We start from the raw sequence: 26,199 nt of genomic DNA on the forward strand, positions 1-26,199 counted from the left end.
AAAGAGCTAGTTGGGACTTCCCTGGTGGTGCAGTGGTTTAGACTCCGAGCTCCCAGTGCAAGGGGCCTGGGTTCGATCCCTGGTCAGGGAACTAGATCCCACATGCATGCCACAACTAAGACCCAGCACAACCAAATAAATAAGTAAATAAATATAAAAAAAATAAAATAGCTAACATTTCTCGGGCACCTGAGTCAGGCACTGTGTAAAATTCTTTATCTATGTTGACTTACTGACTCAGCTCAGCTCTCTGAAATGCTTTGTCCCCATCTTATAGATAAGGATTCAGGCACAGAGAGACTAAGTAACTTGCCAAAGGTCACAAAGCTGGAGCCAGAATTCAAATGGACTTCAGAGTCTGCAGCTCAGCCCCCTGCACCCTCCGCATATGGTAAGGGGCCCTGGGGAAGGGCGTGGGATAGTTGAGGGCAGATGGCATATCTGGGACTCACTGCTGGCAGTCGGCCGGCCCCATCCGAGCCACAGAACCAAGCCAGGGGGATGGGAGGGGTGGTGCTGTGAGCGATAAGGGCCGTCTTGAGGACACCTGAGCATCTCTGGCCAGGGAGGGCGGGTGGCAGATGGGCAGCCGTGGAGCCCAGCCCCGACCAGCTGTTGTTTGCAGAGGAGGGCAAGTGCGTGGTGACAGCTGGATTAGGTGTGCCCAGCAACCTCAGTGACCACCGGGTGGAGATGCACAGTGGGCCCTTTTGGCTGCCCCTTCCAGCACCTCCGAGCCCGGGGAGCTTAGTGCTTGCTAATCTCTGTCCCCATGGCAGCAGGAGGTGACAGGGCCATCGCTAAGGCCGTGGAATCTTCCACCTCTTGATGGCCAGGGAGCTTTTCCAAAGGTTCAGAGAACCTCCTCCCTTCTAGAAAGTGAGGTGTAAAACTAAGATGATGGGCCCAGTGTCTGTCTGTAACTGGTGAGTGGTATCTCTCCTGTCCTACTCAGTCCGCCTCTTGTCCACGTCCTCTGTATCTGCTTTGATTTGGGCCTGCTGGTTTCATTGGTTTTGTCTGCCCTTCTGTCTGTTTCTTGCCTCATTTCACAAAGGATTTGAAGCAGCTCTCAAAAATACACTGAAAGTAATAGGACAATGAAATATATATTTGAGTAGCTTGGGGCCAGAGGACTATATGGGTAAGCCACTGGAGGAGTGTATGGAATGCTGTGATTCCTTAGTGACCCCTTTCCAGAATATTGCTTCTGGAACCATTCTAATCTGTCTTATACTTTAAAACTTAGAATGATATTTTGGGAATATTTTCTTTTTCATTTACATAGGCAGTTGATTCATTCAATAAATATTTATTAAGTACCTTTTTTTTTTTTTTTTTTGCGGTACGTGGGCCTCTCACTGTTGTGGCCTCTCCCATTGCGGAGCACAGGCTCCGGACGTGCAGACCCAGCGGCCATGGCTCACGGGCCCAGCCGCTCCGCGGCATGTGGGATCCCCCCAGACCGGGGCACGAACCCGCGTCCCCCACCCCGGCAGGCGGACTCCCAACCACTGCTCCACCAGGGAAGCCCTATTAAGTACCTATTTAAAAAAAGAAGAAGAAAAACATCCCCACTGTTTTCATTTCTAAATTCTTTTGTCACATTCTGGGGACATCAGTATGGTGTCCTTTCAGAATCAGACACTGGCTAATGTTTTGAATTCTAGATAACACTCCAGAATCCACTCCTATATATCATTTTAGTTGTTCGTCTTGTTGGTAATCCAGAGTCTTCTCCTTATCGTTTTGGACCATTTCTCCAGGAATGTTCTAGAAAACCATTTTTAAAAAATTACATTTTCTAATGCTCGTCAACATTCTCATGGCATTATCTGGAACATGGCTGAGTTTGCAGCTGGGTATCGGCTTCCCTGCAGTATGGGCCAGTCAGGGCAGCCTGGGTGACTGATGTTGGAGATGAGGTCCTCACTCCAGCCACTGGCTTAGGCTCCTTCATTCGGTGAGATTTACAGGTGTTTACTGAGCACTTTCTTAGGCCCTGGGCACTGCAAATCCACAAGTCCCTGCCTTCATGGAGTTCCGTTCTAGTAGACAAGACAGAACATAAACTAGGAAACTGATAAACAAGTGACATCTGGTTTATATTTTAAAAAGATCCCTCTGGCTGCTACGTGGAAAATGGGCTGTGCTCAGGGGAAGGGGTGGTAGGAAACAGGGAGGTCACTTAGGAGGCCAAGGCAACAAGCCAGACAAGACAGTAGACATGTGTAGCAGTAGACATGGTGAGAGGTGGTCAGACAGGGACATATTTTGGAGGTAGGGCCAGCTGGACCAGCTAATGAGTTCCCCGTAGAGGTAAGACAAAGGAATCCAGGATGCATCCAAAGTTTTTTGGCCGGAACTGGGTAAGTGGTTTCATTAGCTACCTTACGTTAGACTGGGAGAGGGAAAGGGTTTCTGGGGAGAGGATAAGAATCAAGAGTTTTATTTTGGCCATACTAAGTCAAGATGTCATGTCAGTAAAGAGATCTGTAAACTTCTAGTGATCAGTCAGCACTTCAGTGAATCTGGACCGGGTGTGCTGGAGCAGAGGGATGGTCCCAAGGAACAGGCTGCCCAGTGCCGCACTGCCTGTGATCAGGGCAGACCTGGACTCCCCTGGAACCCCCCCCCCGCCCCCGCACAAGGCAGCTTGCTCTAGGCTTATACATTCATTCATGCATTTGACACATTCAACACATGTTTATTGAGTGCTCTACTGGCTATTTTCCATTTGCCCCTCAAAAGCACATGCTTTTGGTGTGATCTAAATGGACAACATGTTCTTTTCTGGTGTTCCATTTAGTGTTCTGCTTTTGAAGAAACATGAAAGCCAGCTGAGTGAATGGGTCTGTTTATAAAAGATAGCTAATAAGGCCCACGGAGCTGGGCTCCTATAATCCGGGGCTGGTGGGAGGACATGTGAACTTGGAACCCTTTTTTTTTTTTTTGCGGTACGCGGACCTCTCACTGTTGCGGCCTCTCCCTTTGCGGAGCACAGGCTCTGGACGCGCAGGCTCAGCGGCCATGGCCCACGGGCCCAGCCGCTCCGCGGCATGTGGGATCTTCCCAGACCGGGGCACAAACCCGTGTCCCCTGCATTGGCAGGCGGACTCTCAACCACTTTGCCACCAGGGAAGCCCTTGGAACCCTTTTATCCTGTGTCTCTGCTCCTCGGGCCACCACCTCCATCTCCTCCCGATGCTGTCATGCCTCTGATTAGAGCCCTGCTCAGGATCCTTAGGGGCCCCCCAAATTCCCTTGCAGGGCCTTCCCAGTCTGGCCTCAGCCCCTTGTCAGTCCTTTCCCTCAGCATTCCAAGCCCGACCCTGCCCCCACTCTGCCCACGATGACCCTCGCATGGCTCAGGAGGACTGTTTACAGAGCATGCCACCCAGCCTGGCCTTCCAGCAGTGGTTCCACTGCTCCTCGCCCACCCATGATGCCCTCACCCTGTCACTGGGGCAGAGGCCCAGCTCGGCAACTGCAGCCCCCTGCGCCTTCCTTCCTTAGTCCACTTCTGGGATGAGCGCCTTGCCCCACTGTGCTCCTAAAGTGCTCGTCTGTTGAGGAGCGGAAACCCTTATCCAAGCAGGAAGCACTGCTGGCTTGTGCCTGGGGAGCGGGACAAATCCTTTAGTCACCAGGCATGGAGAAGGCGGGAGGCTGTGTCCCCACGGCCCACCGGGCTCTGTGCCCAGTAGGAGATGGCTCACTGATCCTGGAGGCCCCGAGTGTGTCTGACTCATCTTTGCGCCTCCCACGCACCTGGCCCAGGCCCTGCTTACGCAGGATTTACGGTAAAGGGGCTTCTTCCTGCTGCCCTGGAACTTCCACTAACGGCCCAGCTGAGGAGCACAGATGCTCAGTACCCTCACAAACTAAAGCTGTGCTCTTCAGCACGTCTGGGGTGGGAATACTGCAAAGGCATTACCTGGAACTTGTCAGAAATGCAGACTCTCAGGCCTCACCCAAGACCCACCGAATCAGAACCTGTATTTTAACAAGGATCCCCAAGGATTTCACGTGCTCAGTTGAGGATGAGAAGGGCTGATAAATAGAAGGGCTAGTCATATCCATGCGGGACTTAAAAGATGGCAAGACGAATCCAACAATCGCCACCCCATCCAGGCGAGGGAAGAGATTCGGAATTTGAAAAGGTGTCCGGTGCCAGTCAGGTTCACAGTTGCAGGAAACAGAAACCACTTTGGCTGTTTTAGGTAGAAGAGGATTTGTTACTGGAAATTCAGTGTTTACAACACTGTTGGAAGGGCCCAGAACACCCCTGCAGACCCTCTAGAGAGCTGCTGCCTCTGCCCCATCAGGAAGGCAGGGCTTCAGGAGTGATTGAGGCCGTGGGCGACCCCAGACCACTGCCTCTCTTTGACCCAGAGATGGGGACGCCGCCGCGGCCACTGCCGCCACCACCTCTCCACACTGACGAAAAACCCAACATCTCCCCAGCCAAAGCAGCGGGGAGGCCATGGTCCCTGCCTCTCTTCTTCCTTCCAAATCTAGTGCAAGCACAACTAATTCGCAGGACTGCTTTGTACAGCCAGGACTGCTTGGCCCTGCTTTGAAGTCAAGTGATGGGGGAAGAGCTTGCAGAGTTTGGGGCCCCTACCAGAAGGGGAGGGTGGTGTCTCATGCCCTGGCTGGGAGCGTACTGAGTTGCAGAAAACCAGAACCTGCTCCATGCCACCTCTAAGGCAGGGTTCAAGAGAGTTCTTGGGAGCAAAACATTGATGGTATCTCACAGGTAGTGGGGAGGGCATATACATGAAGACGGAGGGTGGTGCCTGCTTCCAGCCGGGAGAAGCCTGGAGCAGGGAGGCTGGCAGAGTGGGGCAAAGGGAGATGGGGCAGCAGCTGGGTAGGCCATGCTGCTGGCGTTTGGTGGGGCAGGGATAAGTGGGGCGTCCCCAAGGTCCCTGTGGCTCAGGGGGGACTGTGCAGGGAGCTGGCCTTGAGCCAGCATTGCCGGTACCCCACTCACCTAACGGGGCTCAGGGCTCCCCGCAGCAGCACCCTGGGTGGGGTGGGCCACAGGGCCAGGAGCTGAGATGGGTGGGGAGGCGTCAGCCCGAGTGCATGTGCTTCTTGCTAAAGGGGTCACGTGCGGGTTCTCCGGGGAGCAGACTTGAGACGCTTGTGTGGGGTTGTTTATTAGGGAGTGGCCCAGGAGCAGCACTATGAAAGGGAGGGGAGGAGACAGGGTGGGCAGAGGGAAGCCGAGCTGTGCTGCAGGCCTAAACCATCCCAAAGGTGCCTGTCAGAGCTGGCCAGGCCCTATGCCCGGGCCGCCATCAGCCATCGGTGGACCTGCCGTTGGAAGGATAACAGCTCTCTGTGACTGTCCCTGGGGCTGACAGCAGCTGGGCAACAGGCCCTTCCTTTGCGGGGGTGTCTGGGCAGCCATCTCCATGTCCACCACAGAAGGCCCGGGGCAGAGGTCTCTGCGTGGGTGGTGGGCTGGGGACTGGTTCCAGAGATCCCACCACAGGCCCACACGAGAGCCAGCCTGTCAAGACGAAGGTGTGACGGCCGGTGTTGGCCAAGAGAGCCCCACAGAGAGCAGGACGACTTTGCACTTCCCCCCTCATTCCATCCTCCCTCATCTGTTCCTGGAGGAGTGAAGACGGGGTCTACAGAGGGGCGAGGGGAGAAGCTGCGAAAGGTCCGAGATCACAGTTTTCTAATAGATTTGACTGGACTTTTAGATCCCTGGAAGGGAGTTGAACTATCAAAATGAGACTTATTCTTCAAACTAAAAGAAGGCCATGGACTCTTCCTGAGATGGCGGTTCAGGGGTACAGAAAAGGAGCTCTGACATAGTTGATGCGAGGCAGAGATGGGAGAAAAATAAAGTTGTACCCTGATAGTCCAAATTCAGCCTGTTTGCTGAATTTGGCCATCACTGAGGGGCTGCACAGAGCTGGCGATGTCCTTGGTGGGGCACAGGAAGGGGGTGGGCCTGTACTCTTTGCTTATTGCATCCAAGAGGCTCTGGAGCCTGTGTGGTGACCCAGTTTTCTGCCTTGTCTGAGCGACATGTGCTCTGATTATAGGGGTGTGAGGGCCCTAAATGACTGCAAAGTACTTTTCAATCAGACAGAAAATAGGTAAGAAATGCATTTCCATTAATGCCCCAATTATCTTGGTCCCAACAGGACAAAAACCTGTGCTATGCCGGCTCCTAAGGATGTGTCGTCAGGATCCCGACTGTCCTCTCCCAGAGGCAGCTTGCGCTCCGCTCGCACACCTGAGGGGCTAGAGAGGGGTCCTAACGATGGCTGAGGCTCATCCCTCCCTTCAGAGGCCTGGGTGCAAGGCCCAGGAAGGGAGCCCTGTCGGTCCCTCAGAGGCAGGGCCACCGGCCCAGGGTGTCCGTGTGAAGTGGGAACTGCCGCAGCCCTACCAGTCCCTTTTGTTAGACACGCCCTGTGGCAGCTCTGGGGTTTCTCGGCCCCCTTTAACCCAGAGAGCAATTTTGTCTCATAAACCGCTCTTGAATGGGCCCTGCGCAGCAGTCCTGACTGTCTGTTCTCTGTCAGACTCTCATCTCTCATCTCATCTCCAGGGGAGAACCTGTTCCTTGCCTCTACCAGCTTCTGGTGGCTCCGGTAGGTCTTTGGCTTGTGGCTGCATCACTCGTCTCTGCCGACGTGGTCACATGGCCTTCTCCTCCTCTGTGCAGTTACATCTCCTGCTGCCTCCATTTCTTAAGGGTACATGTGATCTCATTTAGGGTCCACCCAGGTAATCCAGGATAATCTCCCCATTTTTATATCCTTAACTTGATCACATCTGCAAAGACCCTGTTTCCAAATAAAGTGACACATACAGATTCCAGGGTTAGGATCTGTTATCTCTGGGGGCTGTTATTCAGCCTGCTACAGCCTCCCTTCCTCCCTCACATTATGTTCTAAACTGCTGGTAGTTTACGGCACAGACTGCCATTTTTGCCCCCTGCCCTTTGTCCATGCGTGCATCCTCTCTGCTGGAAACTACCCCCCTCACCCCTCATCCCCCGCATTTGCCTCCTAATGCTTACTCTTATTTTGAGCTCAGGTCACCTCCTCCAGGAAGTGTTCCTTGATACCTCTTCTCATCACACACATCCCTGTTCTGTGGTAGCACCTGCGGGATTACAATGGATTTTTTCTGAATTTGTCTCCCCCACCAGCCTCAAAGCTGCTGAGGGCAGCTACCAGGTTCTAGACATATTTTATCTGAGTATGGATAGATTTTCGAGGAAGGAGGGATGGAAGAAAGGTTCTTGAAGGATCGATTCTGGAATCATTTGGCTTTTAAATTTAATTTAATTTTTGGCTGCAAATTTGTAACAATCTGGCTTAATCTACAATTGAGTGGGTTTAAGGGAGTAGGAGGATGGGTGGTTGGCTCCATCAGAACCTTCTCTGATTAAAATCACAGGAAAGAAAGCTTTGGGAATAGTAATAATAATAATGGCAGCAAAATGGGCTTGCATCTGCATCCACCACCGTTCTCAGCCAGAACCCCACAGACTGGAGCCCGAGGGAGCAGTGTGGGGAGAGCGCAGAGGCATCCTTCATGAGCACCAGCTGTGTACAAGCGGGTACACAGCTGTCTGGGCGAATGCTCCTAACAGTCCCGTGGAGGTGGAGTAGCTGAGCGTCAGACTGACGCCGAGCCGGGGTCCCAACCTGGGCTGGGTGTCTCCAAAGCCCCGGCCCTCCCCACTGCAAGCAGGCAGGGGGAATGGAGCCCTGGGGAGAGCACACGGGGAGAAGAATGAAGGGCATTTCCGCGGCATCCAGTCAGGCCTGTGCCGCAGCCCTGAGGGTCTCCCCCAGTGTGGCCTAGTGCATCCGAACCCACGCTGTCCTCCCAGCCACAAAGGAGCTGTGGGTTCCTGGGTGCCAGAGCTACAGCCCACTCAACCGCTTCTTGGTCCTGAGGGGGAAACTGAGGTCCATCTGGGGAACGGGAGTGTGGCTGACAGGCTGCTGAGTCTGTGCTCAAGCTGGGTTGAGACAACAGGTGTCCTGCCAGCCAGGGCCTCCTGTGACACCACACTGCCCCTCAGTTGACATTTCCTTTCCGTTCAAGGGGATTACGCAAATCCAAGGTGGTTAAGCTGCCACAGGGCACTATGGAAACGGGGCGCTGTGCTCTGTCTGCCCCTTCCTTCCAGCCAAGCAACAATGACACTGAGGCCAACTTTTCTGGCTAGACTTGTTAGGCTGAATCGCAGAGCATGTGTACAATTTAATTTGAACCTGGGCAGGCAGAGGGGAGAAGCCAGATTGATTACCAGAACAAATTTCAGAGCCAAGTCAGAAGTCCTCCCCCAAATACTGGGCCAGCTGCAGCGCTGGGGGGTGTTACAGATCTGTGTGTGTCAAAATGTCTATTGAAAAAATGTGATCTGCCCACTTGAGATAATTTACATAGTGCCTGACTCTGCAGCTTCTACGCATTTCTTATAAACCAGTTTTTTATTTCTATTTTTATTTTAATTGATTCATTAATTAACCTGAATAAGCAACAGCATGGACAACTGACCCTTGAACAACACAGGCTTGATTTGCGAGGGTCCACTTCTATGTGGATTTTTTTCACTAAATCCGTTCAGTACTACGACACCCAAGGTTGAATCCGTGGATGCGGAACCGTGGATACGGAGGGTCACTGTGAAGTTATACATGGATTTGCACTGCATGCAGGGTGGGCGCCCCTAACCCTGGCGTTGTTCAAGGGTCAGCTGTACATGGCACCCTCTTCTGAAGGTGGAAAAGGTAAAAAATCTTCTTTCTGCCTGTTACCCAGTCACTGAGTTTCTCTCCCTGGAGGGAATGCTCCCATTTGGGGTATGTCTTTCCAGATAGTCAGTGCATCCACATTTATGTACACATATCCTGTCCTTTTCTACAGCAGTTCATGACTGTACTCTGCACTGTCTTGCCTGTCCCGCCCCCAACCCCCGTTTTTCACTTAGCAATATATCTTGGCTTGTTTCAGGGCTAACATTCCATTATCCGGATGGGCTGTAATTTCCTTGGCTAGTGCCCTGTTGATGGACATTTAGGTTCCAATCTTCTTCCGTTACTCGCCGTGCCTCAGTGAGTATATACCTCTGCCTACTCCCACCCCCATGAGAGCCTATCTCCGCTGCGCTGTCCGATACAGTAGCCACCAGCCACATGCTGTACTTACATTTCAGTGAATTTGAACTAGATAAAACCGAACTGCCAATTCCTCAGTCATGGTCCTTCTCGCCACATCGCAAGTGCTGGAGAGTCCCGCGGGGCTGGTGGCTGCTGTGCTGACCATGCAGCTCCAGGGCACGTCCATGAGCAGGGACAGCGCTGCTCCATGTGGGAAATTCCTAGAAGGGAACTGTGAAGGTCTGTACATCGCAAGTGGTGAACGATATTGCCAGATCTCCCTCTGAAGAGGCTCTAGCTATTTACATTTGAGAGCACTTTTATTTCAGAACAATTTATGGGATATTGGGGAAAAAAAGAAAGGTTCCCCGTGTACCAACTGCAAGGACGTTCTGTTTCCGTTGTCAATGCCACGTTGCTGGAGTTGGACGCTGCTGTTCCTGCCTGTCACTGGAGCCCCACTCTGGCTGTCTCCCCCTGAGGCCTGGCCTCCGGCTGCCTTGCTGAGGCCTCTTCCCTCCTGCCTCCTTCAGGTCCAGGGTCCTCCACACCCCGACTCACAGCTGCCATGTCTCAAGGGAGACAGCCCATCTCCTCATCCACCCCTGTTGCCATGACACAGCCTCTACGGAAGACTAGGCATCCTGACTCTCTTCCACCCTCCTTCCCTTCGGTGAACGGGGACCTCCACATTGCCAAATCCATGGCCATTGCCCAGTCCTCACCTTGCTTGACCTGCCAGCTGACCTCTCAGCCGCACCGTGCACCCCAACTGTTCTCTTCTTCTGAAGTGCTTGGCTCTTTGGCTTCTGAGACGCCACACCTGCTGTCTCTCTGATTGCTGCATCCCTGCCTCTTTGCAGCCTTGCCCTCCTTGCAGCATTTAACACTGGGTCGTCTTATTTTCCTCATTCTCTGCTTTTTTCCTGGGAGAGCTCATCCCCACTGTGGCTTGGATTAGCATCATTTAGGGAGTGATGGTCATGCTTTTATTTATTTTTTTTTTTGCGGTACACGGGCCTCTCACTGTTGCGGCCTCTCCCGTTGTGGAGCACAGGCTCCGGACGCACAGGCTCAGCGGCCATGGCTCACGGGCCCAGCCACTCCGCGGCACGTGGGATCTTCCCGGACCGGGGCACGAACCCGTGTCCCCTGCATCGGCAGGCGACTCCCAACCACTGCGCCACCAGGGAAGCCCATGGTCATGCATTTTAATTCCCATTTCCTTGATTACTTGTAAGAAGGGTCATCTTTTCATGGCTTCCGGCCATCTGTATTCTTTATGAAAGCAGCTTAGAAGCAGAGCAGACACTGGACACAGGTTCCAGTCCAGACCACAGCCATGGCAGGTCCCTGTCCTTGCCCCCTCCAGGCCCTCCCCGGCCTCATCTCTCTCCACATCCTCTCAGCATCTGTGAAGTCACCACGCCGGACACCCCCAACCCAGCCCACAGCCTGCATTCTCCTCCAGGACTCTCATCACCCCGCTCCTTCTGTGGTCCCCAGAGCTTGACTCCACTGAGAAGAGACAGTCTCTCATCACCACACTCCTCCCCATTCCTCCCCAACTCTGCACATCTCACCCCAGCGCCCAGGGATGCGGGTCAGCATGCGGCCAGTGCCTCATCTCCCTTCTGGGACATCGTTCTGCTACCTCCTCCCAACAGTCCTTCTCTTTTGAAGTTCGTGCTGTTACTCCCCTCTTCCTAAACCCATATGCTTCCTGTACTCTGGCTGCTCTGTGTTGTTTGGGGACTTTGATTCTCCCAGACTTTTCTGTCCCCTGCCCTGATGTCTACTTTGGGATTTCAGCATCAAGATTGACAGCTTTCTTTGTCCACATCTCATAGTTTCTTGACTTAAACCTCAGTGACTCTTTCTACTCTATTTTAGATGCCTACACACCTACGTTCATCGCCTGCAAATGAGCTTGACTGCAGCCTTCTACACGCCCACCTCCCTTTCTCCATCACATCTTGTGTGGCCACATGTTTTTTGCCTCCTTCCTTTACTCCCAATCCTTTGGTAAGATTTTACCCCCATTCGTCTTCCTATCATGACCCACCACACCAACTAAGCCATATCCGGTAACCTGGGGCAATGCTGCTTTGCCAGTTTCCAATCCTAAAGATACCTGGTGATCCTGCTGGGATGAACTGAGGGGATCATCCTTTCACTCAATCACCAATAACATTCATGCCTCGTATGGAACTTCCTTCTGACTAATTCAGCCATGTGCCTGTCCCACTTTCTTGGTCTGTGAGCTCCAGGACAGGAATGACAGTGCCATATCTGTTCTCCCTGTGCTTAGCCTGTGTTTGTGCAATAGCCCATGTTTGTTCACTTTGGTTGAATAGACTTTTCTGCTTTGGTAGTGACCACTCCATCACTGTGGGCTGATAATACTCAGATTTAAAAAGCAATGTATCTATCCAGGGTAGGAAAAAATGACTAGAAAGAAAGAATAAAGGAGTCCGGGGGAAGGCATATATGCATTAAATGCCTTTTAATTTAATATGCATTAAAAAAAATGGACATATGAGAGTCAGGTTGCAGGCAGAGGCGATTGCAAAATGGTTTCTCCTAAACTGCTGAGTTATATTCTGCCAGCATCCAGGTACTCTACTGTTAAACAGGTTTATTTTGGTGGTGAAGGTATAGCTTGGTGTCGGGTCATGACCTTGGCCAAAAGAAGGGAAAACATTGCATCTATGCTGAAAGGAGAAAAATTATATTTGCCTTTTTGCCTGCAGACGAGAGAAGAGAGGGGAGAGGGGAGGAGAGGCTTTCCTTATGCAGCTAGTCCTGGGCCACCAGCTTTGTGCTTTGATGTACTCATAGCAATAACGCAAGGCCCTGCTGCCAGGAAACAAGTAAGTGTGTTGTCACACAAGTTGATGCCAACACTCTGCTTGTGCAAATACTCAGGACCCAGTGCCAGGCTCTGCATCTTCTCTGCCAGGGGGAAGTGCAAGCACACGGTCACCTGTGTCTCAGGACCGAGAGGCTGGCTTCGGAGAAGGGCTTGTGGCAGCAGGGGAAAGGGCAGCCTGGCATTTAGATGAACGATAACTGCCTTAAGTGGTCAGTGAAGGTCCTCCCCTGAGGAGGGGCCAGCCTCTGAGGTCAAGACCCCACGATTAAGAGGTGATAGAATCTAAGAGAGCACAAGTTCACTGGCCTCTTAGAGCCTGGACGCAGCAGGGCACTGAGGCTCCCAGCAGCAAAGCTGTGTGCGTTCCCCCTGGGCGCCCTGTCGACGGTGCTCCCCCCACCTGGCTCCCGGCGGTGGTGCCAGGCTTCCATTTCTGGCCCTAAGACCATTGATCCTTTAGGGTCCCCTGTGTCCTGTCTACTTGTAGGCCCTCTCAGGCAGTACCTTCCTTTTCGATGCTCTCTTGGGAATAAAATAACACTTTCTAAAACCACAGTGTATGGAAGATTTCACTTCTGGAATGATGGAGACCGCCTGTGCTTCCTCTTCTCCACGTGCCCCTCCAGATCCATTCTGCTGCCTGCGAGGCTGGCCCTCCAGGGATGGCACCACCCTGCTCCCCTGCTCTGGTTCTTGTTGGGCTCAGCCACTGGGCACGTCAGGTAGCCAGAGGCTGGAGCCATCAGCGTGTTTCTGTCCTCTCCCTCTGCGGGCCACGGCTTTGGCAGAGGCCGCATCCCTGTGACTAGAGCGCCGCCAGGTTCTGGGGGCTTGTCCCTCCCCGGCTCCTGCTAGTCCTTGAGTGCTGCAGCCTCTTTATCCCCTGACCCTGCCCATGCCTCTCTAAAGGACTTTCTTTAAGCTTCTCTTTTGAACCGCCTGTTTCTTGCTCTGTTAAACTAATTGCTCCAGGCCCTCTGTCCACCCGAATAAAGGCCAAACCATATCACATCACAGAGCGGTTTCTCATGAGCCCCATGTTTTTTACGCAACGTGTTTATATATAGTTTTAAAGTGTAACTCCTTCCGTCGGTGGTTTCGACAAAAGAAGCCTCCAGTTGGGTTCCTTTAGTCATTGGTCACAAGTTAACCTTCATAGGTCCTGCTAAGGATGGAAGAGAAGGCAGTAGAGAGACATTTTCCTTCTAAATTCACATTGAGGTCTTGGACCTTTCCCTTTCTCTAACCTGTGTAACGCAGCAGCTTCCCTACATAAGAGGGCATTTGTGCATTTACTACACAGGGTTCAGGCAAATCGCAATGCTCGGCTGGCTGTGCAGGCGTGGAGCCCCTCGGTGGTCGGCAGGCCCTTCCTGCAGACTCCCCTCCGACAGACATGCACCTTTTCATCTCCTGGTAATGCTCTCATCCTTGGTCCTCTGTCCAAGGAAGAGGGGGGTCTCTCCTGCTGGGTCCCCAGAGGCCCCACCTTTGGCTTCTGTGTGGCATCCAGGGACCCCAGAGTCCCGACTGAGCAGTCAGTGCTGCCTGGGAGCCTGGCTGAGCCCGCTGTGTCAGCACCACCCGGACTCGCTTTCCTGCACGTCTCAATTTGGGCTCTGCTCTCGCCCATCCCTCCACCTCCCCTAATTTCTAGAGAACCCTGTTTTATACCACTCTACCCTCCCTCCTTTGGGGTCATGCAGTCTCGGGTGTTGGGGTTGCTGACGCCCACGGAGTGTGTAACGCAGCCTTGACTGTGGGGAATCTCTGATGGTTCCAGGACCACTCTCCCGTACTGTTAGGGCTAACTAACTTTAGACACGCCTGCTAACAGTGCAACCTGCTATCAGAATACTCCAGAGGTAGGAGGCACAAAGCTCTCAATTTGGGGCCAAATTACAAGTTAGTAAGAAAAGTTCCTAATGAGCTCTGGAACCCTTAGTTAAGGGGCTAAAAAGGAAATATGTGAAACCAAAGAGGAAGGTGCCTGGTACTTAGCGGCCCACATTTACATCTTAATCCTTCCATTGAGGGTCTCACCTCAATTCACAATCTCGTTTTCAGGAGGAAGTGGGGGGTTACTGTTTGCAATGCTGGAAGCAAAAAACCCACAAATTACTACAGATGGTGGAGATATTTTTATTTTTTCAGAGCAGCTGCAGCATTTACTGGTTGGCATCTGGGCCACAGCTGCTCCTGTAGCTCCCTTCCTGTCCAGGAGAGGCACTTCTGGGCATACTGGTCTCCAGTCGAAGGAACAAGCAAAGGCCATCCCATAAGGAGGCAGAGCTCTCCCTTACTGTCTGAAGGGTCTCTAACAAGCCCTCCCTGGAGAGAGCTCTGACAGTGTGCTTTCCATGACATCCAGCTGGAGGTGGGACTTGAGGTCAGGTTCAGGTGCAGGCTTCCTGCCCATCACAGCCTCCGAGCCTTCCTGGGGCGGCAGCCGTTGTGCGGGATGGGGGTGTTGTCTGTGATTGAGATCACTTCCAGGCCCCCCATGGTCAGTCCCTTGATGGCAGACTGGAAAGAGAAGGAATAGCAGGATGGCACGGTCCCAGAAACGATGCCCCAGTGTGTCCAGACAGGGCTCAGAGAGGAACCGGTCGGGGGTGAGGGGGGTGCAGCGTAGGGATGAGAAAGCTCACTGGCTCTGATATCTACAGTCCCAACCTGATGCTCTCACAGAGCTCTCCCTACCAACCCCTTCACCAAGCCCTCAACGTCGCCCACATCTCCAATCCCACCTGCCACGTCCCACCTTGCGCTTTACAATCTAAGAACAAAGACTGTTGTAAATCTCAACGCATCTTAAGCATTATGCTTTTGTAGTTTCCTCTGCCTGGAATGATCCCCCCTCCCCCAATCCCATACGCATACCTGGTTAGTCCCTCGTCATTCTCAAAAAATCAGTAGAGATGTCACCTCTTTGGGGACACTTTCCTGATCACACCCAACAGGCTCCCAGCACCCTGGGCACAAGCTTTACCACTGCACTCACTAGTCTGTACTGAGGGACCCATTTGTGACAGGCCCCCAGGGGCCACCTTTCTGTTCCCAGTGCCTGGCACACAGCAGGCACTCTGTAAGTGTGTGATGAATTGAAACTAAGTGATCAGGGCTTGCTTTGAGAAGCTTAGGAGATGAGAGGCAATGGAAAGAAACTTCAAGCTGTTAGGGGAATCCACTACAGGGTCCACTCTCCCTCCTCTGCTCTCACTCCCGTTTCTCTCACTAACTGAAGAAGCAAGCACACATCCTGGGCTGCGAAGAAGCGAGGTCACTTACCAAGCGCCCTGGCCCCAGGCCTTTAACCACAACTCGGACGTGGGTCACACCCTTCCCCGTAGCTTTCTGAAGAGGAGCAGCAAGTGGTTAGTGCTCTGAGAGAGAAGTGCGACGTCCAAACCCCTTGCTACTGCCACCTGGAGCAACAGGGTTATGAGCTCCATGGAACAAGCACCCACACGTGTAAACAGGCAGAAGACAGGGAAGGAAGCAAAGAGCAGATGGCCGAGGTGCAGGACAGACACCACCAGTCAGCTGGGATCTCTTTCCGCCCAGGACAGCACTGCCACCTAGTGGATACTTCTAAATATTGCTCAGATTTTTCCCAGGTGGATAAAGGCAGAATTTCAGAACATAAGGTGCCCTGGACTCCAAGGCTAAGCCTCAGTACCCTCTTAGAAAGTGTTATCTTATCATTTTAATCTTTAGTTACAGTTAAAATTTTCTTTCTTGGGCTTCCCTGGTGGCGCAGTGGTTGGGAGTCTGCCTGCTGATGCAGGGGACGTGGGTTCGTGCCCCGGTCCGGGAGGATCCCGCATGCCGCGGAGCGGCTGGGCCCGTGAGCCATGGCGGCTGGGCCTGCGCGTCCGGAGCCTGTGCTCCGCAGCGGGAGAGGCCACAGCAGTGAGAGGCCCGTGTACCGCAAAAAAAAAAAAAAATTTTCTTTCTTGTTTATAAAGGCAGTTTAAGCAGAAAATCTGGAAAACACACAGGTCACTCAATCCACCATGCAGAAGCCACCGTTAACACTGACATATTTAAGTGTATAAACCTGCCCACTGGTGGCCATTTAGTGTGTTTTGATGATCACTGATACATAGCAATCAGTATTTTGGGGCATCGAGCTTTGTCTGAAGGTCAAGGTTTTCCTTCCAGAGATACTCCCGGTTTGGCAGTGAGGCCTGTGTTGTAGCAGACAGTGCCCAGGCTCTGGTCCCAGACCTGGCAGGGTCAGTTCAGAGAACTGGACTGGCTGCATGGCTCTGAGCAAGCCACACACTCTGAATCCCAAATGACTCTTAAAAACATGGGTAATACCAAGGGTCTTCTGAGGATTCAAGATAATGAATGTAAAGTGTCTGGCATATAGTAGATACTGAATAAATACACCAACTGCAGTTCACTGCCACCTTGCTTCTAGAAAGGTCTGCAACAGTTCACTCTCCCTCTGATACTGCAGGAGAGTCCTCACATGCCACACCTTCTCCAGATGGACCATTACCACAACCACACCCCACCCACCGCACTGGTCTTTAAATCCAGGAGGCTTTGGTGAGCCTTCAGCACCTGGCTCCTGCCTCTTCTAGAATGAACCAAGTGTTTCACTTCTACTGCAGCTGAGAGAAAGAGAAAAGAGAAGCGTTTTCACACACCTCTTCAAACCACCCCCCATGTTAGGGTAGCCAACAAGAGTTGGCCAATACTCTTGCTTCTGAAGAGCCGCCTCAAGGACAATTTTCCTGCCAGTGATCAGCCATGCAAAAAGTGGAGCCCAGCACAGAGGGAGCCAGAAAGAACACACACTTACCGCCGCGGCAGCTATGCCTGCTGTTTGCGCTGCAATGCCTGTGCCCTTCTTGGCATTCTGAAACCCCTCCGTGCCACAGGAAGCGCGGGCAAGGGGCTGGTGAGCGGCAGAGACTACCTGGATCTGTGTGCTGGGAAAGGAGGGGAGGGGTACAGAATATAATGGCTCTTCAAGGGAGTAAGAGAGCGCTAACCCATGCCCAGACAAGCCCGAGTGTGAAAGAAAAAGACCGTTAGCTGCTTTCACTCTGAGCTTATCCTGTAGGAGGTGCCAGGAAAGGTCAGAATCAACCCCTAAACCTCATTAAAAACTGACAAGTCATATAAAGAGAGCCGTTATGCATGGAAGGTTTGGGCTCCGCCCCCTAAATTCATGTTGAAATTCTAACCCCTAATGTGAAGGTATTGGGGGGTGGGGCCATTGGGAGATGATTAGGTCATGAGGGTGGAGCCCTTATAAACTGGATTAGTGCCTTATAAAAGGGACCCCAGAGAGCTCCCTTGCCTCTTCCAGCATGTGAGGACACAACGAGAAGCCGGCCATCTGCAACTTGGAAGAGCTGTCACTAGAACCCGATCCTGCTGGCACACTGATCTCTGACTTCCAGCCTCAGAACTGTGAGAAATAAATGCCGTTTAAGCCACCCAGTTTGTGGTATTTTGTTATAGTGGCCTGAGCTGACTAACAGAAGCTCCATAATCTGAGGGTGCTAAGTGTCATCCAGAGGAAAGGTGGCATATTTTCCTCCTAGTATCTTCCCTGTAGCCAGTGTTTAATTAGATTCAGGGTCCTTTCTGGCTTCTTCTTTTTTTTTTTCCCTAAGAAATTAGATTTCCACATCAGGTAATTTTTAATGATTTTTCATTGGTAAAGTTTCAAATATACACAGAAGTGGATAGAATAATGTCTGAACTCCCATGGACTCACCATTCAGCTTCAACAATTACTAACTCATATCCAATTTGGTTTCACCTATAAACCCTGTTTCTACACCCCTCTATCCCCTAACTAATGGATTATTTTGAAGCAAATCTTAGACCCATCATTTCATCTGTAAATATTTCAGTATATATCTCTAAAAGATAAGGACTCTTTAACAAGTTAAATTAAAATTAAGAATAACTTCAAGAAATCCTTAGATATGCTTTCCATTTCCCTCTTGATCACTGCCCAGTTTCCTGGTCTGAAGAGCTCCCTGAGAACTCACCACAGAGGGAAGTAGAGATTGGTTATGGGGAGACCTGCTGGAGCTGGCCCTGGGTTCAGGCCACCTGCTGTTGGCCTGGCTATGGCTGCCATTTCCCTACCACGGCTTCTTGGGTTTTCTACACTGAACAGAGTAGAAATAGACAAGAGAATGGCTTGTCCCTGAGACAACCTCAATAGAAATCTACAGAGTGGGCCACAGACCCTTAAAAAAGCAAACGAACAAAGAGAGCTTACCTATGTCCTTAGCAACCTGAGAAGAGGAAAATCCAGAGGCTCTCATTCTGAGCTTACCAGATGAAAGCTGAAATGCATCCTATGGCACCTCACCTGTGCTCACCCTCTAGCCCTGACTACCAACAGTCTCTTGTATTGTTCTCTAAATTGCTTCATAGGCGACTCTTGACCAAACACCAATCCCATCTCCAAATGGGGGCTGGTGTGCAAAGATGTTACTAATGTCAGCAAGGTTTCTGTTGCCAACACACAGTTGGGAACTTACCCAGCACTGTCTGAAAGCCACACAGAACGCTAGTCTTCCAACCTTGTGCAGCCCTACAAAGGCAGAGGTCAGTGCACGGTGGCCCAAAGCGAGTACTTTAAAGCAACCCTTATTTGGTGGTTTCCATTTTGCTTAGTTAGTAAATCATATATTCTGAAATAATCTCTCTCATTTATTAATCACCCATCCCCAGTACTAACACTTAACAAATACTTTCACAGAGGGACTTTCTGGCCCTAAAATATACTCTTCTCCAACTCTTGAGCAGAACCAGGAAATACAATTCCCAAGGACAGCAATGAAATCTTATGAATGGGATATGCCTAACCTAGTTCACATTTTCATGAAATCTGAACAAATTATATAAAGAGAGAGGTGGTCTCCCCAAACCAGGAGGGAGCCTGGGGGAACCTCTGCATCAGCATCTGCGTGCAGAACGTGGCAGCCTGACTTGTCCGCTCCCTCTGAAGGGGAAAGAAGCCCACTCTAGCCCTACCAGGTGCTCCCTTCCCTGCTTACTTGTTGTACGATGCTTTGATGTGTGCGATTGGGATCTCCTCAAATTTCTTTCCTGCCCACCTCAGAGAACTCTCTTGTCCTGGAATTGGAGGGTAAATGCTGCAATTAGAAGAAAAATTTTAGGTAAAGTTGTCCTGATTTTTTTTTAATTAAAAAAAAATTACAAGGTTTAAAAAAAGCCAACAGTACAGACAAACTCATAATAAGAAACAGCAGCTCTCTGCCTCAACCTGCTCCTGAGGTCACTGCCCCCAACCCTTCTGGTGCTGCTGCCACATCTGTGAACACGGTGCTTCAGCAGCCATTTCCTGAGTTGCTGACTCTAGACACAGCTAGTGACTTTCTGCTGGGAGGAAAGAGAATTTAATCCATGCTCCCCATCTTCCCCTGTTCCTTCTAGTGTAATCAGATCACTCTCCAGTCCTCTATAAGCTACTCTTTCTGCATTAAAAAAAATAAAGTCGAATCTCTATTTCTTGTTTTATCAACCACAGATATCTTGACTATATGTTTGTTTGTTTGTATAAACAATATGATTTTTCATATCATATTGATAAGACAAAATTATCTTAATAAAAAAGACAAAATTATCTTAATAATACTTATAAAAATCATTATTATTAAAAGAAAATCCCTGGAATAGAGGTCAGCAAACTTTTTCTGTAAAGGGCCAGATAGTAAATATTTTAGGTTTTGCTGGCCATAAAATTTCTGTTGCAACTACTCAACTTTGCCACTGTGGTGCAAAAACAGCTACAGACAACAGTAAGTTAATAGGTGTGACTACTGTCCAATAAGAAACAGGAAACTGGCCAGATCTAGGTAGGGGCCAACTTGCCAACCCCTATCCTAGACCAGCGGTTGTCCATGCTGGCTGAACAGCAGGATCACGTGGTTCTGATGCTTACACTCCACCCCAGACTTCTGGATGGGGCCTGAGAATCCATTTCTGAAGTAGCCCAAGTGAGTCAGAATGTGAACTCAGGGTTTAGCACACTGGCCTAGACATCATGTTGAGTTCAAGACCCCTCTCTATCTCAGTCCGATCTGTCCTCTGGCTGTCTCTCGGTCAGGACTTCATTTTCAGGTGGAGAAACTGAGTACAAATAGGGGAACAGGGTTAACAAGGGAAGCCAGGCCTTGGGTCGAGGGGCTCTACCTTGGTCCAGAGCTCTGCTCACCACCTGCGCTTTTTTTTATTCTAGACTCGAGCAAACCTGCTGCTGCACCCTGCTTACACGTAGAGATCAGATCAGTGTTTGTATCCCCTCAGCCACCTGAACTACAACGGGTTCTGATTTAGAGAATGCACTGTTAGCTGAGCATTATCCTCCTGACTGGCTTCCCTAGAGAGATTTAAAAAAAACAAAACAGTAAACACAGTGGTATTCAAGAGTTACAAGTGTATTCTTTCCTGCTTGGCCTGATCTTAGAGATGATTTAGCATCTCAGCAGGTTGCCAGCTTATCAGCCTACACTGAGGTGGAATGTGGACGAGGCTCTGAGATGACATTAATATTTAAAACATTATCATTTCCCCATTGATAATTTCCCCTATTGACTTGTGGGTCAAAAACTTAAGCCTTCTAAAGTCTGAATATACCAGCATAATACCTTTTATATAGGGCAAGATTTTTGAACTAGGAAGGATTTGGAGCTTGAACCATTTAACTGAAGACACAGACAAGATCAAGCTTTTAAGCCTCCCAGGTCCAATGTACAAACGAACAAGTGGTTCACCCCGAGGCAGCCCAGAAACAGGAAAGACAAAGCTTTCTGCCGCTGTTCTGCTGCCTCTTCATACCCATCCTCAAACCAGGCCCGCACACACGGCATCTCTTGCAAATGGCTGACAAGGATTGAAAATAGCCTGCACAGTTGGGTAGAGAAAAATAGACAGTAGTGCAGCAGTACCTACTGTCTCTCTCTCTCTCTCTATCACAGTTTCTTGACCTCAGTACTACTGACATTTTGGGCAAGAGAATTCTCTGAAGGGGGGCTGTCCTGCACACTGTGGGGTATTTAGCAACATCCCTGGCCTCTACCCAACTAGACATTGTTCCTCAAGTTGTGACAACCAAAAATGTCTTCAAACATCGCTAAAAGTCCCCTTGGAGGCACAGCCGTCCCAGGCTAAGAACCGCTGCTTTACTTTAATGACTTCTAACATCCAGTGGGCCCTCATTGCTGGCAATCATACAGCGCATCCACAGTTCAATTACCCTTTCACTGTCCTGGATGACTATTTTGTACCTTCTTTTGTCCCCTCAGACCTCCAACTCCTTCCTGCTTCCTCACTGCCCGCTGATGACCTTCACAGAGAAATAGAAGCAATCAGAAGTTCTTCCAGCTCCCACTACCAAACATCTGTGCCCACAATCTCTGCCTTCTCTCCTGTTATGATGCTCCACTTGTGTGTTAGCCCCTCAAGGACAGCAGTCCGGCATCCTCATTCTTTCCCCTCTCTACTGCATCATTCCCATCAGCAAAACATGTGGTCATTTCCCCAACCTAAAAACAAACAAAAACCTCTTGATCCTAAAGCCTCCTTTAGCACCTGCCCATTTCTATATTCCCGCTCAAAGAAATGACCATACCTGCTGTTTCTTCCTGTCTTCTATTCTCCTTGAACCCACGCCATTGAGACCTTAGCCCCTCATACCTCCACCGAAAATGCTCTAGTCAAGGTCACCGACCAACTCACAATGTTAAGCCCAATGAGCAGTTCTGTCGTCAGTCTATGGACCTATCATATCAGTAGCATTTGATATAGCTAATCTCTCTGCCCTTCAACCACATTAAAAAAAAGCCCCACAAAACCCTCCAGGTTTTCTTAGTACTTCTCTGGAGATTTCTTCTTTTTCTTTTGCTGATTTTTCCTCATCTCCCAAATCTCTAAATGCCAGAGGCTCCAGGGTGCTGTCCTTGGACCTCTTCTTCTCTTTGTTTACCCTTTCTCTCTTGATGATCTTGTATCTTAGAGTTTTAAATATCATCTAGGGACTTCCCTGGTGGTCCAGTGGTTAGGACTCGGTGCTCTCACTGCCAGGGGGCCCTGGGTTTGATCCCTGGTCGGGGAACTAAAATCCCATAAGCCTCATGGCAAAAGAAAAAAACCCCAAATCATCTATATGATGAGTCTTCCAAATGTATACCTCTAGCCCAGATCTGTCCCCTGAACTCCATTTTTTTCTTTTTTTTTTTTTTTTGCGGTATGTTGGCCTCTCACTGTTGTGGCCTCTCCCATTGTGGAGCACAAGCTCCGGACACGCAGGCTCAGCGGCCATGGCTCATGGGCCCAGCCGTTCCGCGGCATGTGGGATCCTGCCGGACTGGGGCACAAACCTGTGTCCCCTGCATCGGCAGGCGGACTCTCAACCACTGCACCACCAGGGAAGCCCTGAACTCCATTTCTAATAGTCAATATTGTATCTCCACTTGGATGTTAACAAAGCATCTCAAACTTAACCACCCAAATCCAAGCTCCTGCAGTCTCCCCTGTCTTAATGACAACTCTATCTTTCCAGCTGTTTAGGCCAAAAATTTTAGAGTGCTCCTTCAGTCCTCTCCTTTTCTTACGTCTTACATTAACAAACCCTGTTGGTCATCTTCTAAATGTATCAGTCTGACCATTTATACTACCTCCACAGCTGCTACTCTGGTCCAGGCCAGCATCATTTCTTACCTAGATTACTTCAGTAGTTTTTTGGCTGCTTAGGAGACTTCTCCCATCTTCCACCCTCGCTTCCCTACAGTTCAATATCAACACAGTGGCCAAAGGGACCCTTTAAGATGTAAGCAGGATCATGTCAATCCTCTGTTCAGAATTCTCCAGTGACTTCCCACTTCACTCAGAGAATAAGCTGAAGTCCTCATGATGGCCCACAAGGCCGACAGGATGTAGCCCTGCGTGCCTGCTGCACCCCTTTGTCCTCTTGCCCCCACCTCCTGTTTTTACTCATCACTCCACGTTGGCCTTCTTGCTGCTGCTCTCAAACACTAGACACACTCCTACAATCTGTCGTATTTGTTTTTCTTGTTTTCTATATACTGTCCCCTATCCACTCGAATTTAACTTCTACGGGGGCAGGGACTTCTGTGTGTTTGGTCACCGATGCATACCCAACACCTTGAACAGTGCCTGACATTGCTGAGTGACTATAAAAGAATCTTGGCTTAAATTCCTTTGGCAGCTCCCCACTGCCTACAGTGGGGACTGCGTAAAAGCCCCAGTGTTACAGATAAGACTCTCAGCATTCGGATTCCTTCTCACCCTGCTGGCCTCATCTGCCATCACACATACACCTGAATACACTGCATTCTTTCACAATGCATGCGTTACACAGACTGTTAGTTTGCCTAAAACGACTTTTCATCTTTTCCAGCTGAACTCCCATTCAAGTCAGTTCTTAGCTTCACATTATTTTCTTGGCACTCTTGCCTGATTTCCTCCAGAGTCAGACACTCACTCTTTCATACTGCAAAACAACCATCTCTTAACTCCAATATACCACTGGTCAGATTATGGTGAAAACATTTGTATGTCTGTCTTCCCTGGTAGACTATGAACTGCTTGTGGGGAGGAATGATCCTCTGCATTTGTATCCCCAGCACCTAGCACGGTGCCTGGCACCAAGCAGGTTCTTAGAAAAGGTTTGTTAAATATAGTGAAGTATAAGTAGCACAAAGAGGTAGTGGCACTGTGGAAAGCAAGTTACCAAGTCGCTGGGGCTAAGCACAGAAACCACCCTGGACCTTAGACCAACTCAAAAAAGTGCATAACATACACTCTAGTGTAGCCACCCATCCCCGCCCGCTTTTGTGTCCGAGACCCAGGGAAGGTTGTTAGTCTGACGTGATCCCAGAGGGAAACAAAGGTGATATTTACTATACAACTTCGACGTTCACTCATTCACTCATCAAATGTTCATGAGCATTCATTTTGTGCCAAAGCTCATCTCATTTGATCCTCACAACCTCTTCCGGCGTTATCTCCACTTTCAGACGAAAAAGCTGAGGCTCAAAGATTAATCTGCATAAGGTCCCGCAGATGGCAAGTGACAAAGAGTTGGGAATTCACTGGTTCTCTGACTCTGGAAAGTGGTGCCAGTCTCCCGAGGGCTGGACCTAAGCGGCCCTCACCTGAAGCTGCTGCGCCTCGGAGCTGGCGCCGGAGCCTTCGCCTTCTCAACTTCCGGCTTGGCCCCTGCGTCTTGCATCTGCTGGGCGATAGTGTGGATGGTGGGGGCCGGCACTCCGGCCACGGCGACCCTGTAGAGAAGGAAAGCTCGGTGAGGTCCAGGCCTAACCGAATCCTAACTGGAGTCCAGGTGTCTCCTGGGACACGGGCAGGAGCGAATTCCCGCGGGTGGCCGTAGGCTCGGAGGGGATAATCATTGTTACCTGGTCGTCGGTGGCCAAGCCCATAACCGCAAGAGCCAAAACCCCGCGTTTCTTACAACCTGCATGACGTGAGTTGACCCCACTCAGCTCCCGTCCGCGGCGACCGCGGAGCTTGGCGGGGCTGGAGCGGAGCCAGCACCACGAGCGTTTGTGGGGGCGTTGCAGAGGAAAAGTCACCTGATTCCTTTTTATAACGTATATTAAAGATTTTTATTCCCATTTAAATGCTCCATAATAACTATCGTTGAGAGTGGCAACTGGGAGTCCTCCTCCCTTTTCCTAGTTTTCTAACATGAGATCTTCGCTCACCCCTCCATATTGGAATGGTTCGTTCTACTAGTTCCGGGGAACCTAGCTTTTCCCGTCATGCTGTGCCCGCACTGCCTTGTGGGAATATAGGATTGGCCCAGGACCTCGCTGGGAGCCGCGGTACATTGTGGGAAGGTTGACAGATGGCGGGGTGTGTAAGGCTGACTGTATTAGGGGTGGCGAGGGGCTGGCGGCAGTTCGAGGGCCCCTGGACCCGTAGTCTGGGTTCTCGCAGCTTGGCCCTCGCGGCCGCACCCTCGAGCAGCGTGTCTCCATGGCGCTTGCTGGGCGCGTTGTGCCTGCAGCGGCCACCGCTGGTCTCGAAGCTGCTGACCCCATTGCAGGAAGAGATGGAGGCTCTGCTACAGCAGGTGGGATTGAGGTGCGGGTCGTCGCTTCTGGGTGCAGTTGGGGAAGCAGTAGAGGCACGCTGACTTGCGTTTGATCCCGATTCCGCCACCGATTAGTTTGTGTGACTTTGGGCAATTTACTTCACTTCTCTGAGCTTCAGTATACTTACCTGCAAAATGGTGCCTACCTTACTGGTTTGGTTTGGTACGTAGTACGCGTTCAATAAAAGGTACTTCGTTTTCATTGAGCTTTTCTGTTGTTATCGTCGGCAACTCTTTGGAGATGCTCTCCTTTTTCAGTCAATATACTGGGTATGCGATGGTGAACAAGACGGATTCAGCCCTTATCATAGGTAGTTGACAGTTTAGAGAGGAGAAAGTGTTATGTGATGAGCGTAAGGAAAAGGCAACGGGCACATCCGTAAGATGTCTGTGATAAAGTCTTTTGTGTGAGGGGCAAGTGAAGAGACATGGGCAAAAGCGGTGTAGTGGCTATGAGGATCTTAAATCCCCATAGTGATTAAAGGATATTATGTTCCCTCAGAACCTGAGACGTTTTTGTCTTGGCTACTGAGAGATAAAAACTTCACTTCTGTCCTTTTTACTTGGCTTATTAATTTACTCTGCAAGCATTTTATTAATCGCCTTGTAGATAATCATTTAGGACCCACTTTGTACAGACACTGCTAAGTGCTAGGGATGCAGTGGTGAATGAGACAGACATAGCTGTGGTTCTCAGAGCACTTCAATTTGGTGGAGGGGGCATCAGTCAATAACCAAATAACCACATGATGATGGAATTGAAGTCTTTGGTAAGTGTTGTAAAGGAAAACACAGGGTACTGTAATAGTGTTTAACAGGGACATTAATTTGATTTTAATGGGAGGTGTCATAGAATATCTTAAGAAAGTGATATTTTAAAAAAAGTGATATTTAAATTGAGATTTGAAGGATGAGTAGGGATCTCCCAGGAGAGCATGAGGGAAAACATTCTAGGGAGAAGGAATGGCATCTGTAAACCCCCTGAAGCAGGAACGTTCATGGTGAGTGAGATTCTAATC

The 26,199-nt window shown here is 50.3% G+C and overlaps 3 protein-coding genes across 10 annotated transcripts in view; 2 read left to right on the forward strand and 1 right to left on the reverse strand.

Moving 5' to 3' along the window:
• DET1 (DET1 partner of COP1 E3 ubiquitin ligase) overlaps nt 1–20,979 on the forward strand; it is a 58,248-nt gene extending 37,269 nt beyond the window's left edge. The window contains exons 6-7 of one of the 6 annotated variants that reach the window (XM_022563441.3): nt 9,010–9,110; nt 17,363–20,979. In XM_022563441.3, coding sequence (XP_022419149.1) covers nt 9,010–9,076 — 67 coding nt within the window. In that variant the 3' untranslated portion in view covers nt 9,077–9,110; nt 17,363–20,979. Of the gene's footprint in view, nt 1–9,009; nt 11,181–12,586; nt 14,180–17,362 lie in introns of those variants that run through there. The other 5 variants (XM_030764010.2, XM_089906820.1, XM_022563440.3 and 2 more) reach the window with 5 other exon arrangements.
• The window catches only part of MRPL46 (mitochondrial ribosomal protein L46), a 36,367-nt gene that overhangs the window by 885 nt on the left and 9,283 nt on the right, over nt 1–26,199 (forward strand). Inside the window, exons 2-3 of the mRNA XM_022563446.3 lie at nt 278–391; nt 21,348–25,159. Of these exons, the coding sequence (XP_022419154.1) occupies nt 24,932–25,159 (228 nt within the window). The 5' untranslated portion in view covers nt 278–391; nt 21,348–24,931. The remainder of the gene's footprint in view (nt 1–277; nt 392–21,347; nt 25,160–26,199) is intronic.
• MRPS11 (mitochondrial ribosomal protein S11) lies at nt 14,153–24,816 on the reverse strand. Of its 3 annotated transcripts, none has more exons than XM_022563447.3 (6): nt 24,480–24,812; nt 24,219–24,347; nt 19,077–19,175; nt 16,850–16,979; nt 15,322–15,387; nt 14,153–14,556 (listed from the first exon to the last, which is right to left on the reverse strand). In XM_022563447.3, exons 1-6 carry the CDS (start codon nt 24,542–24,544, stop codon nt 14,449–14,451), a joined length of 597 nt encoding a protein of 198 aa, XP_022419155.1. In that variant the 5' UTR covers nt 24,545–24,812; the 3' UTR covers nt 14,153–14,448. The 3 variants fall into 3 exon arrangements, with proteins under 3 accessions (XP_022419155.1, XP_022419156.1, XP_022419157.1); XM_022563449.3 differs by having other exon boundaries at nt 14,442–14,556; nt 15,322–15,458; nt 24,480–24,816; XM_022563448.3 differs by lacking the exon at nt 15,322–15,387.

This window comes from Delphinapterus leucas, chromosome 2 (genome assembly GCF_059928025.1).
Source record: "Delphinapterus leucas isolate spDelLeu-1000000601 "Yukka" chromosome 2, BTC_Dleu_Yukka2, whole genome shotgun sequence".
NCBI lineage: Eukaryota > Metazoa > Chordata > Mammalia > Artiodactyla > Monodontidae > Delphinapterus > Delphinapterus leucas.

Coding starts and splice junctions, on each gene's coding strand:
- MRPS11 (XM_022563447.3), bottom strand. CDS start 24,544: ATGCAGGTTGTAAGAAACGCGGGGTTTTGGCTCTTGCGGTTATGGGCT. Junction 19,176..24,218: donor CCGAGGCGCAGCAGCTTCAG/GTGAGGGCCGCT, acceptor TTCTAATTGCAG/CATTTACCCTCCAATTCCAG. Junction 14,557..15,321: donor GCCTGGGGCCAGGGCGCTTG/GTAAGTGACCTC, acceptor TTCTCTTTCCAG/TCTGCCATCAAGGGACTGAC.